We start from the raw sequence: 11,809 nt of genomic DNA, 5'->3' as shown, positions 1-11,809 counted from the left end.
TTTAGGTAAAGTGGCTCATATCTGGATCATCCGCTGTGACAAGATTCAACAGCTCCTTATTTTCCTGTACCAGAAGATTAGATATCCACTTACGTCTTCGCAAGACTGGCAGGTGAGGGCCTCCCTCACTCTGGCCTTCTCCATCTGAACATCCTCATCCTCGTTCAGCGCCTCTTCTGGATTTTTCTCCACTTTGGGCTTTGACTTGGATGAGATCCTGAAATGCAAAAGAATCTTCCATCATTATGTCATGAAGTTGAACTGACACGAGTCTCAATTCAGACTACGAAGCTTGAACGGTTCATGTGAAATACATGAAACAAACCTATACTTACAAAAAGAAGTGATAACGAGGGAGCGTGTGATCTGACTTGATCTGAAATCTGATCATTACCTGCAGAACTGATCGTTTTTCATCGTCCTCCCACCGTAACCGATCTCAAGCCAACGGAGCAGGAAAAGCAGCAGGATGCACTGGAGATACGGCTGATCACAGAAATGAGAAAATAAAAGGCTGAACACACACATTCTATTTACTGAACGTAGTAAAAAGTTAGATACATACAGCTACAACCGCAATGAGCAGGTTCTTCCACAAGAAGTTCTCCTCATACAGAGAGGGGAGGAAGGTTGCCTGTAGACAAGAAAAAAAACATCAGTGAGGGGGCTCCTGCTCGTATAGAAGCCACTGTCTTAAAAAGAAACAGCTGGCACTTTGACATCTTCGCAAGCTTACTTTTAAGGGTCCAACAAAAGCACCCTGAACTATTCTATATGAACAAGTTAGGTAATATACCATAAATCAATAGAAAAGGCTTCTCTGGATGGGTTGGTTCCAACACCTAAGCCTGTGAGCGGCAAAACAAGGTAAATACAAGATGCACAATTGCCCTATTAACTTACTTTGTAGCTTGTTTCACCGCTGTCGACTGCAGTGATCTCACTTAATACTGGACCAATGTTAAAGATTGCTGTTCCCATCGGTAGTTACCCTTTAAAATCATACAGTCTACAGTACAGTATGTGCAGCCAGAGAACCAAAACCATGTGTTAAAAAAAAAAAAAAAAAAAAAAAGAGGCTAAAATAAACTAAAATCGGCATGGAACCGAGCAAGTTGGTGTTAATTCTCAATGGGTTCATCCCTTCCACATCATGTGGTCTGAAATAAAGTTGGATGCAGGTTTTAAGACAAAACTGCAGACAGAGAAACCACTGAAAGGACTGACTGGTTGCCCTGGTGAAGCTCCTACCTTGGTGATGCAGTTGAGGCAGCCCATGAGAGGGTAAAGAGGGTTGAAGAAACACAAGGCGTTGTGCAGGTTTCTGGTCAACCCAGGGCTGTCGTTCACAAAGGACAGCTGAACCAGCGAGGCTGACACCACACACACCTGAGAAATAAGTCACTCAGTCAGAGAACACCCAAAAGACGATGATTAGATAGACCAGAAATGAACTAAACCTGAAACTCTTTCAGTATCCTCAAATGTGCAGCCAAAATAATAAGCCCTGTTACGGTTTATTTTAGGTATTGTGATCACAGTTATTAATCTCAAGGATTTCAGGAACACATTTTATGGTGCTGTTTGAAGATCATGTTTTGGACGCTGGTTACACGTGTATTTTCATTGTGTATACACATGGCATCCCGCCTTACCATCATGGAGATGACAGAGAAGAAATCTCTGTTGCTCTGGACTCGGGCGAAGCCGAAAGAAAACACGTAAGTGAAGAGGATCACGGCTGGACCGAAGCCAACAGTACACAGGACCTAAGAGAGGGGAGGAGACAAGTCATGGAAAAGGGACTTCTTTATGTTCCATGAATATTACCAGCAATATTAGTACGCATAGCCAGACCTTCCTCCACAGCGCTGCGGAGGAAGGTCTGGCTAGTCCACATAGCATTCTGGGATGGGAGAAAAACGTGCTCTGGTTTATTAAAGAAGGAATTTCGGGCGGCACCAATGCGATCCCGGAAGTGGAACGTTGTGTATATAGACTACATCAATATTAATTGCATCATGCATTTGGTTTTGATTTTTAAAATGTTTAGCGGCTTAATCAAAAAGGTGGAATGAAGAGGGAGTCCTTTATTCAGAAATTAAGATAAATTTTTTTTTTTTAAACCAAGGGGTGGTACATACAGTTGTGCTCATAAGTTTACATACCCATGCTAAAGTTGACTACAAAGAGGAATCAAAAAAACATCTTTTGGAAATTGATCTTAATGCCTTTAATACAAAAATGAGGAAAAATCCAACCTTGAAGGACACCAATTTTCTTTGTGAATGAATAATGTATTGTAAATACATAAATGTTCTTCCTTAAAACACAGGGGGCATAAGTCAGTCCACCCCTATGTTAAATTCCCATAGAGGCAGGCAGATGTTTATTTTGAAAGGCCAGTTATTTAACGGATCCAGGATACTATGCATCCTGATAAAGTCCCCTTGTCCTTTGGAATTAAAACACGAGCACAACTGTATAATAATAATCTTGTGTGATGTATGCGAGAGCCATCCCGTGTAAACGGCAGTACGGACCACCGCGGTGAGGTTGCTGGACGTGAGCAGGTTCCCAGAGTGGAAGGAGAAGAGGACGGCGCTCATGGAGCAGAGGATGAGGTAGTAGAAGGGGATGTCCACGGCAGCCTGGCCGCACCAGTAGGCTGACGGCACCAGACCGGAGATACGCAGTGTAGAGCGACACTTGATCTGAGGGGAGAAAAGAAAACAGGCAAATATACACACAAATGAAGATATGGACCGATTTATTTACTGTATTATTACATTAATAAGTCAGTAGGGCTTGGTTAAAATGATCAGTTCTCCAATTCAAATCGATCTTTTATTGAGTGAGCGGATCCAGAAGTCGAGAAGCCCGATTGTGTTTCTTGCCAGGGCTTCGTTAAAATAATCGATTCTCCTAAATTCAGAAATTGATCTTTGAATATATCCTTTTCACCATGGATGTATAAGTAAAAAGTACTTTAACCTAACTTTTTGGGGGTCAATTGTTAATGTAAACATCAACATGGAGCATTAGAAAACATATTTGAGGGTTGCTTCTTGCTTGTACAATATACCGCATAAGTTATCAGAGAATCCTTTTTATATCCAAGCTAAACTGGTATTGTAACTGAAATTCATAGAGAAATATAGAATCGAATCGGGACATTGTGAATCTGAATCGAATCGTTTTGACAAGTACCCAGCCGTACTAATGAGGACCGGAAATCTTTGGGAAAGCCAGCAGTAACAGACACAGCAGAGGAATAGAAAGGAAATAATCTAAAAATCTAACTAATTGCTATGAGTTGCTTTGTGCACTACAGGAGGGGGACAGGGGCACCAATGTACGGAATCTTCTGGTGACTTTGTATCTAACACAAATCATAAACATGACGTACTTCTGTCATACGTGATCCCCTTCTTTCATGTGTCCTGCTGCTCTCTGCTTCTTAAAAACTGTCCAATAAAGCTGTCCAAGTGCCACAAAAACATTCTTTAAAAATGATGCATGTCAGGGAAGGAGTGCATGATATATTTCCATATGTAGAGCCCTTTGCAGTAAATTCCCACCTCTCTCTTTTTTTTTTTTTTTTGGTACAAAACTATAGTTACAACTCCAAATTTAGAAATGAACCAACTTAGTCAAAGCTGCGTGTGTCCGTGCAGTGAAGTGCAATATTTCTTCCCTTTGTGAAATGAAACGATTGTTGGTAACTCAGACATTACCTCTCGGTCTCGAGTGTGGTCCATCGCGAAATACGCAGGCATTCCAGCTGCAAGCATTCCCAGTATGATGGCCTCTATGTAAACCAGAGCGTAGGACGTGGCATCCGGGATTTGCTGAGGGATGTCACAATGGAAACATTTCATTTATTTGAAATGGCACAAGGAAAACAGGTTAGATACAATAACTAACGAATACTCACATAATCAAATGGTTTGGTCCAGGTTCTGATCGGTTTAGTACCATTCAGACCTTTCAGAAGAGCGTTGCTTAGTATATTGACAGCCATGGGTAAGGAGTGAACGGTGGTGCTGTTGAACGCAATACTGTATCTGAAACCCTGTTCACAGACAGAAACCAAAGTGTTAAAAAGTGCCACATCTTGACAGTTGAACTCCACTCCATCTAAATATAAGGCTCTCTGCTCGAGGACTCGGCAGCACTCAAACAAAGAGCCCTTCATCTGAGAACACCACATCAACTGTAGGTGGAGGTGAGCCCACATCTGCTTCTCCCTCTCCTGTTTCCTCAAATATCTGGTATCAAAAACTAAATTCAATCGGTCCAATAATAAATTAATGACCTTGCTGGATCCGGTTACGTTGATGGCGGCGCTGTGGGGAGCTGCGGACATGTAGTCGCTGTGTTTCATCATTTCCACTTGGATGTCCTGAGACTCCAGGTTGTGGATGAAGTCAGAAATATCAGAGCCTGTTGGCACACGAAAAAAAGCAATGCTGACCCACATGCGAGAAAAACTCTATCAGAGAGAGCGCACACAGCCCTTCTTGTTGAAAACCCTACGATCAGACCAGTTGCATCATTTGTTTTTGCTCTTGCTAGGCCACCATCAAAACACCTGTCCTCAGCCAACCTGTTCTCAGTGGAGTTAAATGACGGTCGGGCATTTTGTTCCCGCTCTGAGTTGAAGTTTTTTCAAATCGAGGCATTCAGGGTGCTTCTGCTAAACAACCTGAGGCAGTTCAAAAACAGCCAGCAAAAAGGCTTTACTCTGATCGGGGCCCAAGGAGTTCAAAATGGAGAGAATGGGAGTGAGAGTAAATGATTATTCAGAGGGTCATCGTCAAGGAGTTTGGTTAGAATCGCACCTGTGGGACAATTCTTATCGATTACCGTTGCAGTGTAAGATAACAGTTGTACAGCAGTTAGTATCCCATCACAATATTTACAGCATTAAGCACTTTCTGACAGAAATGAGATCTGAAGTCTAATTGAGAGGACATCTTATAAAAATAATAATAAAAAAAACAAACTGAAAACATGAACCTATCAGCTTGTAGCCTCCCAGGAACAAGACAAAATCTTATCCTTTAGAAAATCTCAAGTGGACTCACCTGTGGAGTTCTGAACCAGGAGGCTGGTGGCGTATCTCCGTGGCGACTGGTTCCTTTTGAGGAGGTAAATGGGCAGAAACTGACGGTCCGGGGAGTGTATCTGGATGTTTCCTGTGGCCAGAGATAGGACCAGCACAGCAGCAACAAACACCAAGAACAAGGCCAGGCTGCAGGAGAATGGAGGGGGTGAGGGTTAGAGAGACAATATGCTGTAGATCCATCAATTTATTTCAATCAGATATTTGATCAGCTGTCTTTATATTCTATGAGGATAAAAGTTATAGATATGTTATGTCCGGTTACTTGATTAGGAAGTTCATGTTAGCAAATGAAATATTTGCATTAGTGATAGACCGATTATCGGTCTATCACCGATTATTTGCCTGATAACCGATAAAGTTATTGAATTAAAAAATACAGCTCTGTGTCTGTCCCTCTGCTTCGGTTTCACTCACCACTGAGTCTGAATTAATGTCCCGCCCACAACACTATCGGACTGTCTGTTACTGGGTATTGTGTTGAAAGTTTCTAATTTATTAAATTATTGCTTAAAGGGTAAGTGACAGATAGAAACAATCTTTGAAACTGGTCCAGTACTAAGAGTGAACACCGTAACCGGCAGCCACAGACTGGGCTGCAATGCAAGTGTCTGACAACATTATGGAAAGGATCCCTTCAGAGATAGACCTTTAAAACTTCTTTGAGACTTTCTGTTTAACCAGAAACAGGTCTGAGGTCACTAACACTAAACCCACCAGACACACAAATACGTGTATAATGAGTGTATAGAGCAAACATATTGTCACATGTAAATCGGTAAACTATGTGTTTATTTCAACCAAAACTAGAGTTGTGATGGTTGGAAAAGTGGAAAGACGACCCAAAATGGCTTTTCATAGATTTATTTTGTTTCTGTCGACTTTGAACGAAATGTATTTTACGATGTTTAAATTACAATTTATTTACATGGAGTCCGATGGGTTTAGCTAATGCAATTTCGCAGATGTTTTTATGTTTAAAAAAAAGGATCTTACTCTTTAACAGAAAGGTCGACCTCCTCAGAAATCCTTTCCATAATGTTGTCAGACACTTCGAATATTAATCTGAGCCTGTCAGCGGCAAAACGAGCACTTTTGTGAAGGTAAATACAAGCTGGACAATTGCCCTATTAACTTACATTAAAAACAAAAGCAGTAGTCATCCTTTAAAGCATTTAAACAGTTTTGTGTTGGAGTTTGTAACATTCCAAAATCCTAATTTTGACTTAAAAGATTTTCATTTTCACTGTATATACATATCGGTTCCAAATATCGGTTTTATTAACTACTAATAAATCGGTAACGGCCTTGAACAATTGAACAACAAGTATCGGTCAATCCCTAATTTGCTGTAATTTTACTAGTATATTTGTAAAAAAGCTATTTTCTGTAACAGTGTCATGTCTGACAATAAGTTCAGTGTCTCAGTCCCGAATGGTTGACCTGAAACTGGATCTTGTTTTCAAAAATGGTTTCGTCTCTGAAGACTCACGTGTAAACCAAGGCCTTCCTCTCCCGGCGCATGTTGAGCATGTGCAGCCAGGCCACGGTGCTGAACTGCTGCTGCCACAGAGCGTGACCCGACACCACGTCGGATTTGCTGTCGGAGAAGGTCAGCAGCCGCTGGTCTGTGTCGTCCAGAGAGGCGTTGTCACATTCATCCTCTGTCTGCTCCCGATTAAACACACTGTAGTCTAGGGGTGGGGAAGAAAAATCTATTCTTGTATGTATCGTGATGAGGCATGTAACAATTATTACATAATTGTCTAATCGCAATATTTTTTAAGTAAGTAATCGCCGTTCCTTTGTTTAAAAAGGTGCCGTAGGTAGGATTGAGAAGATCCAGGACTAAAATGTGAACATCAACAACTTCTTAGTCCCTCCCCCCTTTCAGGTAAAGCCCAAAACGGTCTCCTAAGCCCTTCCCCCCACAAGGGCATTTATTTAAGAAAAAATACTACGTTTATAATAATAAAGAGATGTTTTTTACTTTATAGGCGGTGTACTTGTGTTATTACATTACCTCGGTCACAAGACAGTTAAATATATAACCAAAAGATGGATCCTGGGATTCATTCAAAACTTTAATTTGTTTGAAAAAGTAAAGAATAAATAAATAAATAAATAAATAAATAAATAAATAAATATCTTTAAATTTGACTGAAAGAGACAATTACAGTATATTGTTAAAGGCAATTTTTTCTGAGACAATCAGTTGTACAGCAATATTTGGAAACATTACAGCTCTAATCGTGATTTCCCCAGAATCTATATTTTTTATTAATTCTTTTTTTTTTTTAAACCAATGATTGACCTAAATATTATCTGTTTATACCGTACCACCGATGTCTACTACATCTTATCCGTTTCCTGCAAAACAGACTGGAAGCAGAAAATCCATGTTATGTTCTTCTTTAGATATGAAATAAATGTCAGACTGTCATTCTTCTTAGAAAACTAATTCATTTTTAGAAATGTCTCCTGATATATTGTCTCTAGAAGGACAGACCTGAATCCTAAAGGAAACACTGTACAGACGTCATTTTATTGAATTAGAAAGTAGTCTGGGATTTTCTTTATGTAACGCCGTTTTGGTTACCCACTCACCAGCTTGGTCCACTTCAGCCTCGGACTCCAAACGAAGAAACACATCCTCCAGTGTTGTCATGGAAACCCCATAGTTGGCAATTCCCAGTTTGGGTTGACCGTCGAGCTCCGAGAACAAGCCTATGAATGACATACAGTATTAATAGTCAGCACTTGCTGCAGTTAACAGTCACAAATGAGTCATTGATTTAGCATTTGTTTTGGTGGGGTTTGTGTAGACAGAGAGAGGGCTGGCAGTAGAGCTGGGCAATATATCGATGTTACATCGATATCGTGATATGAGACTAGATATTGTCTTAGATTTTGATTATCGTAATATGACATAAGTGTTGCCTTTTCCTGGTTTTAAAGGCTGCATTACAGTAAAGTGATGTCATTTTCTGAACTTACCAGACTGTTCTAGCTGTTCTATTATTTGCCTTTTTCCCCCACTTAGACATGATGTCCACATTACTGATGATTATTTATCTAAAATCTAAGTAGGAAGATATTTTGTTAAAGCACCAATTATCAACCATAGAATATCGGCGCAATATCGATAGAGGTATTTGGTCAAGACTATCGTGATATCTGATTTTCTCCATATCGCCCAGCCTAGCTGGCAGTCAGAGAAAGCTAAGTGGGGTCATCCCCACTTTGGCCACTCACCCACTTTTCTACACATTACATACTTATCATTCCAATATGCATCTTGCACACTACTTTGCACTATTACCTTTTGCACTTTACATCCCACTCCATGTGTACTTGTATTGATATTATGCCTTATTTGTATATTATGTTGATATGTGCCCATATGTATATTGTTGTCTCTATTGTATAGTATGTTTCTATATTACTATTTGTCTACTGAATGTTTACTACTACATGTCTATTTGTTGAATGTATAGAGTTTTAACACCTACCAAAGTCTAATTACTTGTGTATGTAAGTATACTTGGCAAATAAAATGTACAAAGATAGTGTGATCTGACCTGAAAATGTGTCAATGCTCTCAAACGGCAGCGTGAATGTCAACTCTGCCTCGTGTTGGCGGGACAACGTAGCCTTGGGAACGTGCTGCTTGATCAACGACGTGATATTTTCAGCTTCACATCCCTCGTTGATAGACATTCTACGTGGGAGGAAAAGAGACTAGTTAAATAAAGACCTATATGTGGTTGACATAGGTTGTTAAGAGTGTTATAAAGTCTCAGAATCAAGAGTCAATACTTTGAGATTCAATACTTTATTGCCATGCAACAAAGTTGCTAGGAATTTGGTGCAGTGTGCTCATTAGACAAAAAACAAAGCTTTCATAGCAGGACAATCCATACCCGTTAATAACACATATAGACACAACACCCCCACAAATGCAAACCATAATATCCTATAATAAAATAGATAAATATATTATACTTGTACTTAAGTAAAATGCTTAATATGCCATAGCAAAATCTGTTGAATTATTCTTTAAGTATGTTATTAGAGCTGCAAAGATTAATTCATTAGATGTCAATTATTAAATTAAATCAACCAACTTTTTTGAAAATCGATTAATCAGCTTGAATATTTCTTTATGAAAAAAAAATAAAGAATTCTGATTCCAGCTTCTTAAATGTGAATAGTTTCTAGTTTCTTCACTTCTCTGTGAGAGTAAAAGGGTTTTGTTTGAGTTAAGTCCCTAATTGTCACATGTCGTCAATGATTTGTTTGTCTTTTGTACAGGATTTTATTAACGTATCAGGCCATCTATAAAATTCTTCACCAATGGGCCACTGAGATTTTTAAATATCCAAAAATGGCTCACTGGTCTGTGACTTGTAGCAGTTTTCCAGCACATGAAAGCTGAAACAATAAACTACCACCAGGGACGTAAAATCTACTCGCCTGAGATGATATCCAACACCACACTTGATCTTGAGATACAGAGAAGAGCCGACGCACTTCAGCTGTCCCTGAGAGATCACAGCTTTGCGATCTGAAAAAGAAAAAAAGCATCTGTGTTTAACAATAACAAATTCTGTGATACTGTTAAACTTAAGCGGGCTAGAAACTATGTCTTCAAAGTGATACTTATCAGCATCAGATGCTGACATGAATAATGTCAACTGTAAGAGTAAAAAAAGCTTCACTATAAATAAAAAAACTGGAGAAAATTGGCACTAAAGATTAACACCTTGAAGCTGCTTATTCGTAATTGCTAGGAGCAGAATTTAAAAGGTCCTATGACATGCTGCTTTTTGGATGCTTTTATATAGACCTTAGTGGTCCCCTAATACTGTATCTGAAGTCTCTTTTATATAGACCTTAGTGGTCCCCTAATACTGTATCTGAAGTCTCTTTTATATAGGCCTTAGTGGTCCTCTAATACTGTATCTGAAGTCTCTTTTATATAGACCTTAGTGGTCCCCTAATACTGTATCTGAAGTCTCTTTTATATAGACCTTAGTGGTCCCCTAATACTGTATCTGAAGTCTCTTTTATATAGACCTTAGTGGTCCCCTAATACTGTATCTGAAGTCTCTTTTATATAGACCTTAGTGGTCCTCTAATACTGTATCTGAAGTCTCTTTTATATAGACCTTAGTGGTCCCCTAATACTGTATCTGAAGTCTCTTTTATATAGACCTTAGTGGTCCCCTAATACGGTTTCTGAAGTCTCTTTTATATAGACCTTAGTGGTCCCCTAATACTGTATCTGAAGTCTCTTTTATATAGACCTTAGTGGTCCCCTAATACTGTATCTGAGGGTGGGGGGGATGGCCTTGACCAACTGCCACCTTGCTTGTTTGAAAGCCATGATGTCTCGCTCTTTCTCATGGGCGGGCAAAGCAGAGAAAGGGGAGGTAACCTTTCCCCTCATCTGAGCTTTCATTTTCTCAAAAAGGCAGAGCAGGATACCCAGGGCTCGGTTTATTAATGTTAAAAAACCTCATAAAAGTGAAATTTTTATGCCATGGGACCTTTAAAGCTTGAAGACTTTGGTGAATCCTTGAATCTCTCATAGACTCGTTCATTACACTCAAACACTGCGTAATAAATCAACAGCACAGGTGCAATGCACTAAATTATTTAATCAAAATCAAATTAATTTGGACTTTTAAACTGGATCAATGGCAAGGCTAAATCTAAACGTTTTCATTTCTAATATGGGATGATTTCTGCCTAATGGTTTCGGTGCCGGTTGTGTAACCGAGAGAGTTCTTACCGGCAAGAATGTCCGCCTCGTCCATGTAGTGTGTGCTGAGGACCGTGACTCTGCCGGCTCGCCGGCTCTGCAGCAGCGACCACACCTGGTGTCTGGAGCAGGGGTCCATGCCCGCTGTGGGCTCGTCCAAGAGCAGGATCTGATGGGAGCAAACACGATGCAGACTAGGGTTGGTTACCGAGACCCGGTGCTAATACGGCATCGGTACCTTAACGACCGGTATCTACCGGACCAAAACGCAGATTTCAGTGCCTCATTTAGGACTGGGTATCGTTAAAAAAACTTTGATACCGGTACCGATACCAATACCGTGACTTGGATACCGGTTCCTGAATGATACGGTTGTCGATACAATTTTTTTAAATGCAAAAGAATTACAACATTGAACATTACGGCACAAATCCTTTATTGATCAGCTCCTACTACGTGAGCCCTAGGGCTGTGCTCGATTGAAGAAATTCTTAGTCGACTAACACTCATTCAATTGTATCGACTAATCGATTAGTTGATTTAATCGACAGATCTGTAAATCTGAGTTTCTCCGCAAAGAGTCATGCTAAAAGCACCACTTTAATTCTTGTGTTTACCAGAGATGTGCTTGTACGTTTCTTGGAAATAAGTCATTCAGCATGAAAAAAGCATCAAACATGACTAATGGACTAAAGAGATCTAAGTTGACTAAGACCAAAACGACCGATTAGTTGACTAATTGACTAAGAGGGAGCAACCCTAGTGAGCCCCGTCTCTGTGTAACGTCGAGTTTTTCCTGCGTGTCTCTACGACGTCTAACGTTAGACAGCCAATCAGCAGCATTATTAGATCTTGGTAGAAGCATGCTGCATGCTTATTGGCTCAATGATGCCGATGTGATTTACTTTTTCACC

The 11,809-nt window shown here is 39.9% G+C and overlaps 1 protein-coding gene across 1 annotated transcript in view; it reads right to left on the bottom strand.

The window, feature by feature from the left end:
* Positions 1 to 11,809, bottom strand: part of abca5 (ATP-binding cassette, sub-family A (ABC1), member 5) — a 40,941-nt gene that overhangs the window by 8,572 nt on the left and 20,560 nt on the right. The window contains exons 14-28 of the mRNA XM_028567372.1: positions 10,926 to 11,064; positions 9,605 to 9,695; positions 8,710 to 8,849; positions 7,736 to 7,855; positions 6,621 to 6,822; positions 5,091 to 5,257; positions 4,319 to 4,446; positions 3,938 to 4,075; positions 3,738 to 3,851; positions 2,544 to 2,714; positions 1,656 to 1,769; positions 1,252 to 1,389; positions 566 to 634; positions 395 to 486; positions 94 to 217 (exon numbers count right to left, since the gene is read on the bottom strand). Coding sequence (XP_028423173.1) covers positions 94 to 217; positions 395 to 486; positions 566 to 634; positions 1,252 to 1,389; positions 1,656 to 1,769; positions 2,544 to 2,714; positions 3,738 to 3,851; positions 3,938 to 4,075; positions 4,319 to 4,446; positions 5,091 to 5,257; positions 6,621 to 6,822; positions 7,736 to 7,855; positions 8,710 to 8,849; positions 9,605 to 9,695; positions 10,926 to 11,064 — 1,947 coding nt within the window. The remainder of the gene's footprint in view (positions 1 to 93; positions 218 to 394; positions 487 to 565; positions 635 to 1,251; positions 1,390 to 1,655; positions 1,770 to 2,543; positions 2,715 to 3,737; positions 3,852 to 3,937; positions 4,076 to 4,318; positions 4,447 to 5,090; positions 5,258 to 6,620; positions 6,823 to 7,735; positions 7,856 to 8,709; positions 8,850 to 9,604; positions 9,696 to 10,925; positions 11,065 to 11,809) is intronic.

Source organism: Perca flavescens, chromosome 21 (genome assembly GCF_004354835.1).
Source record: "Perca flavescens isolate YP-PL-M2 chromosome 21, PFLA_1.0, whole genome shotgun sequence".
Lineage (NCBI taxonomy): Eukaryota > Metazoa > Chordata > Actinopteri > Perciformes > Percidae > Perca > Perca flavescens.
Note: the sequence above shows the minus strand (reverse complement) of the source record. Positions and strands in the feature narration are given on the sequence as shown.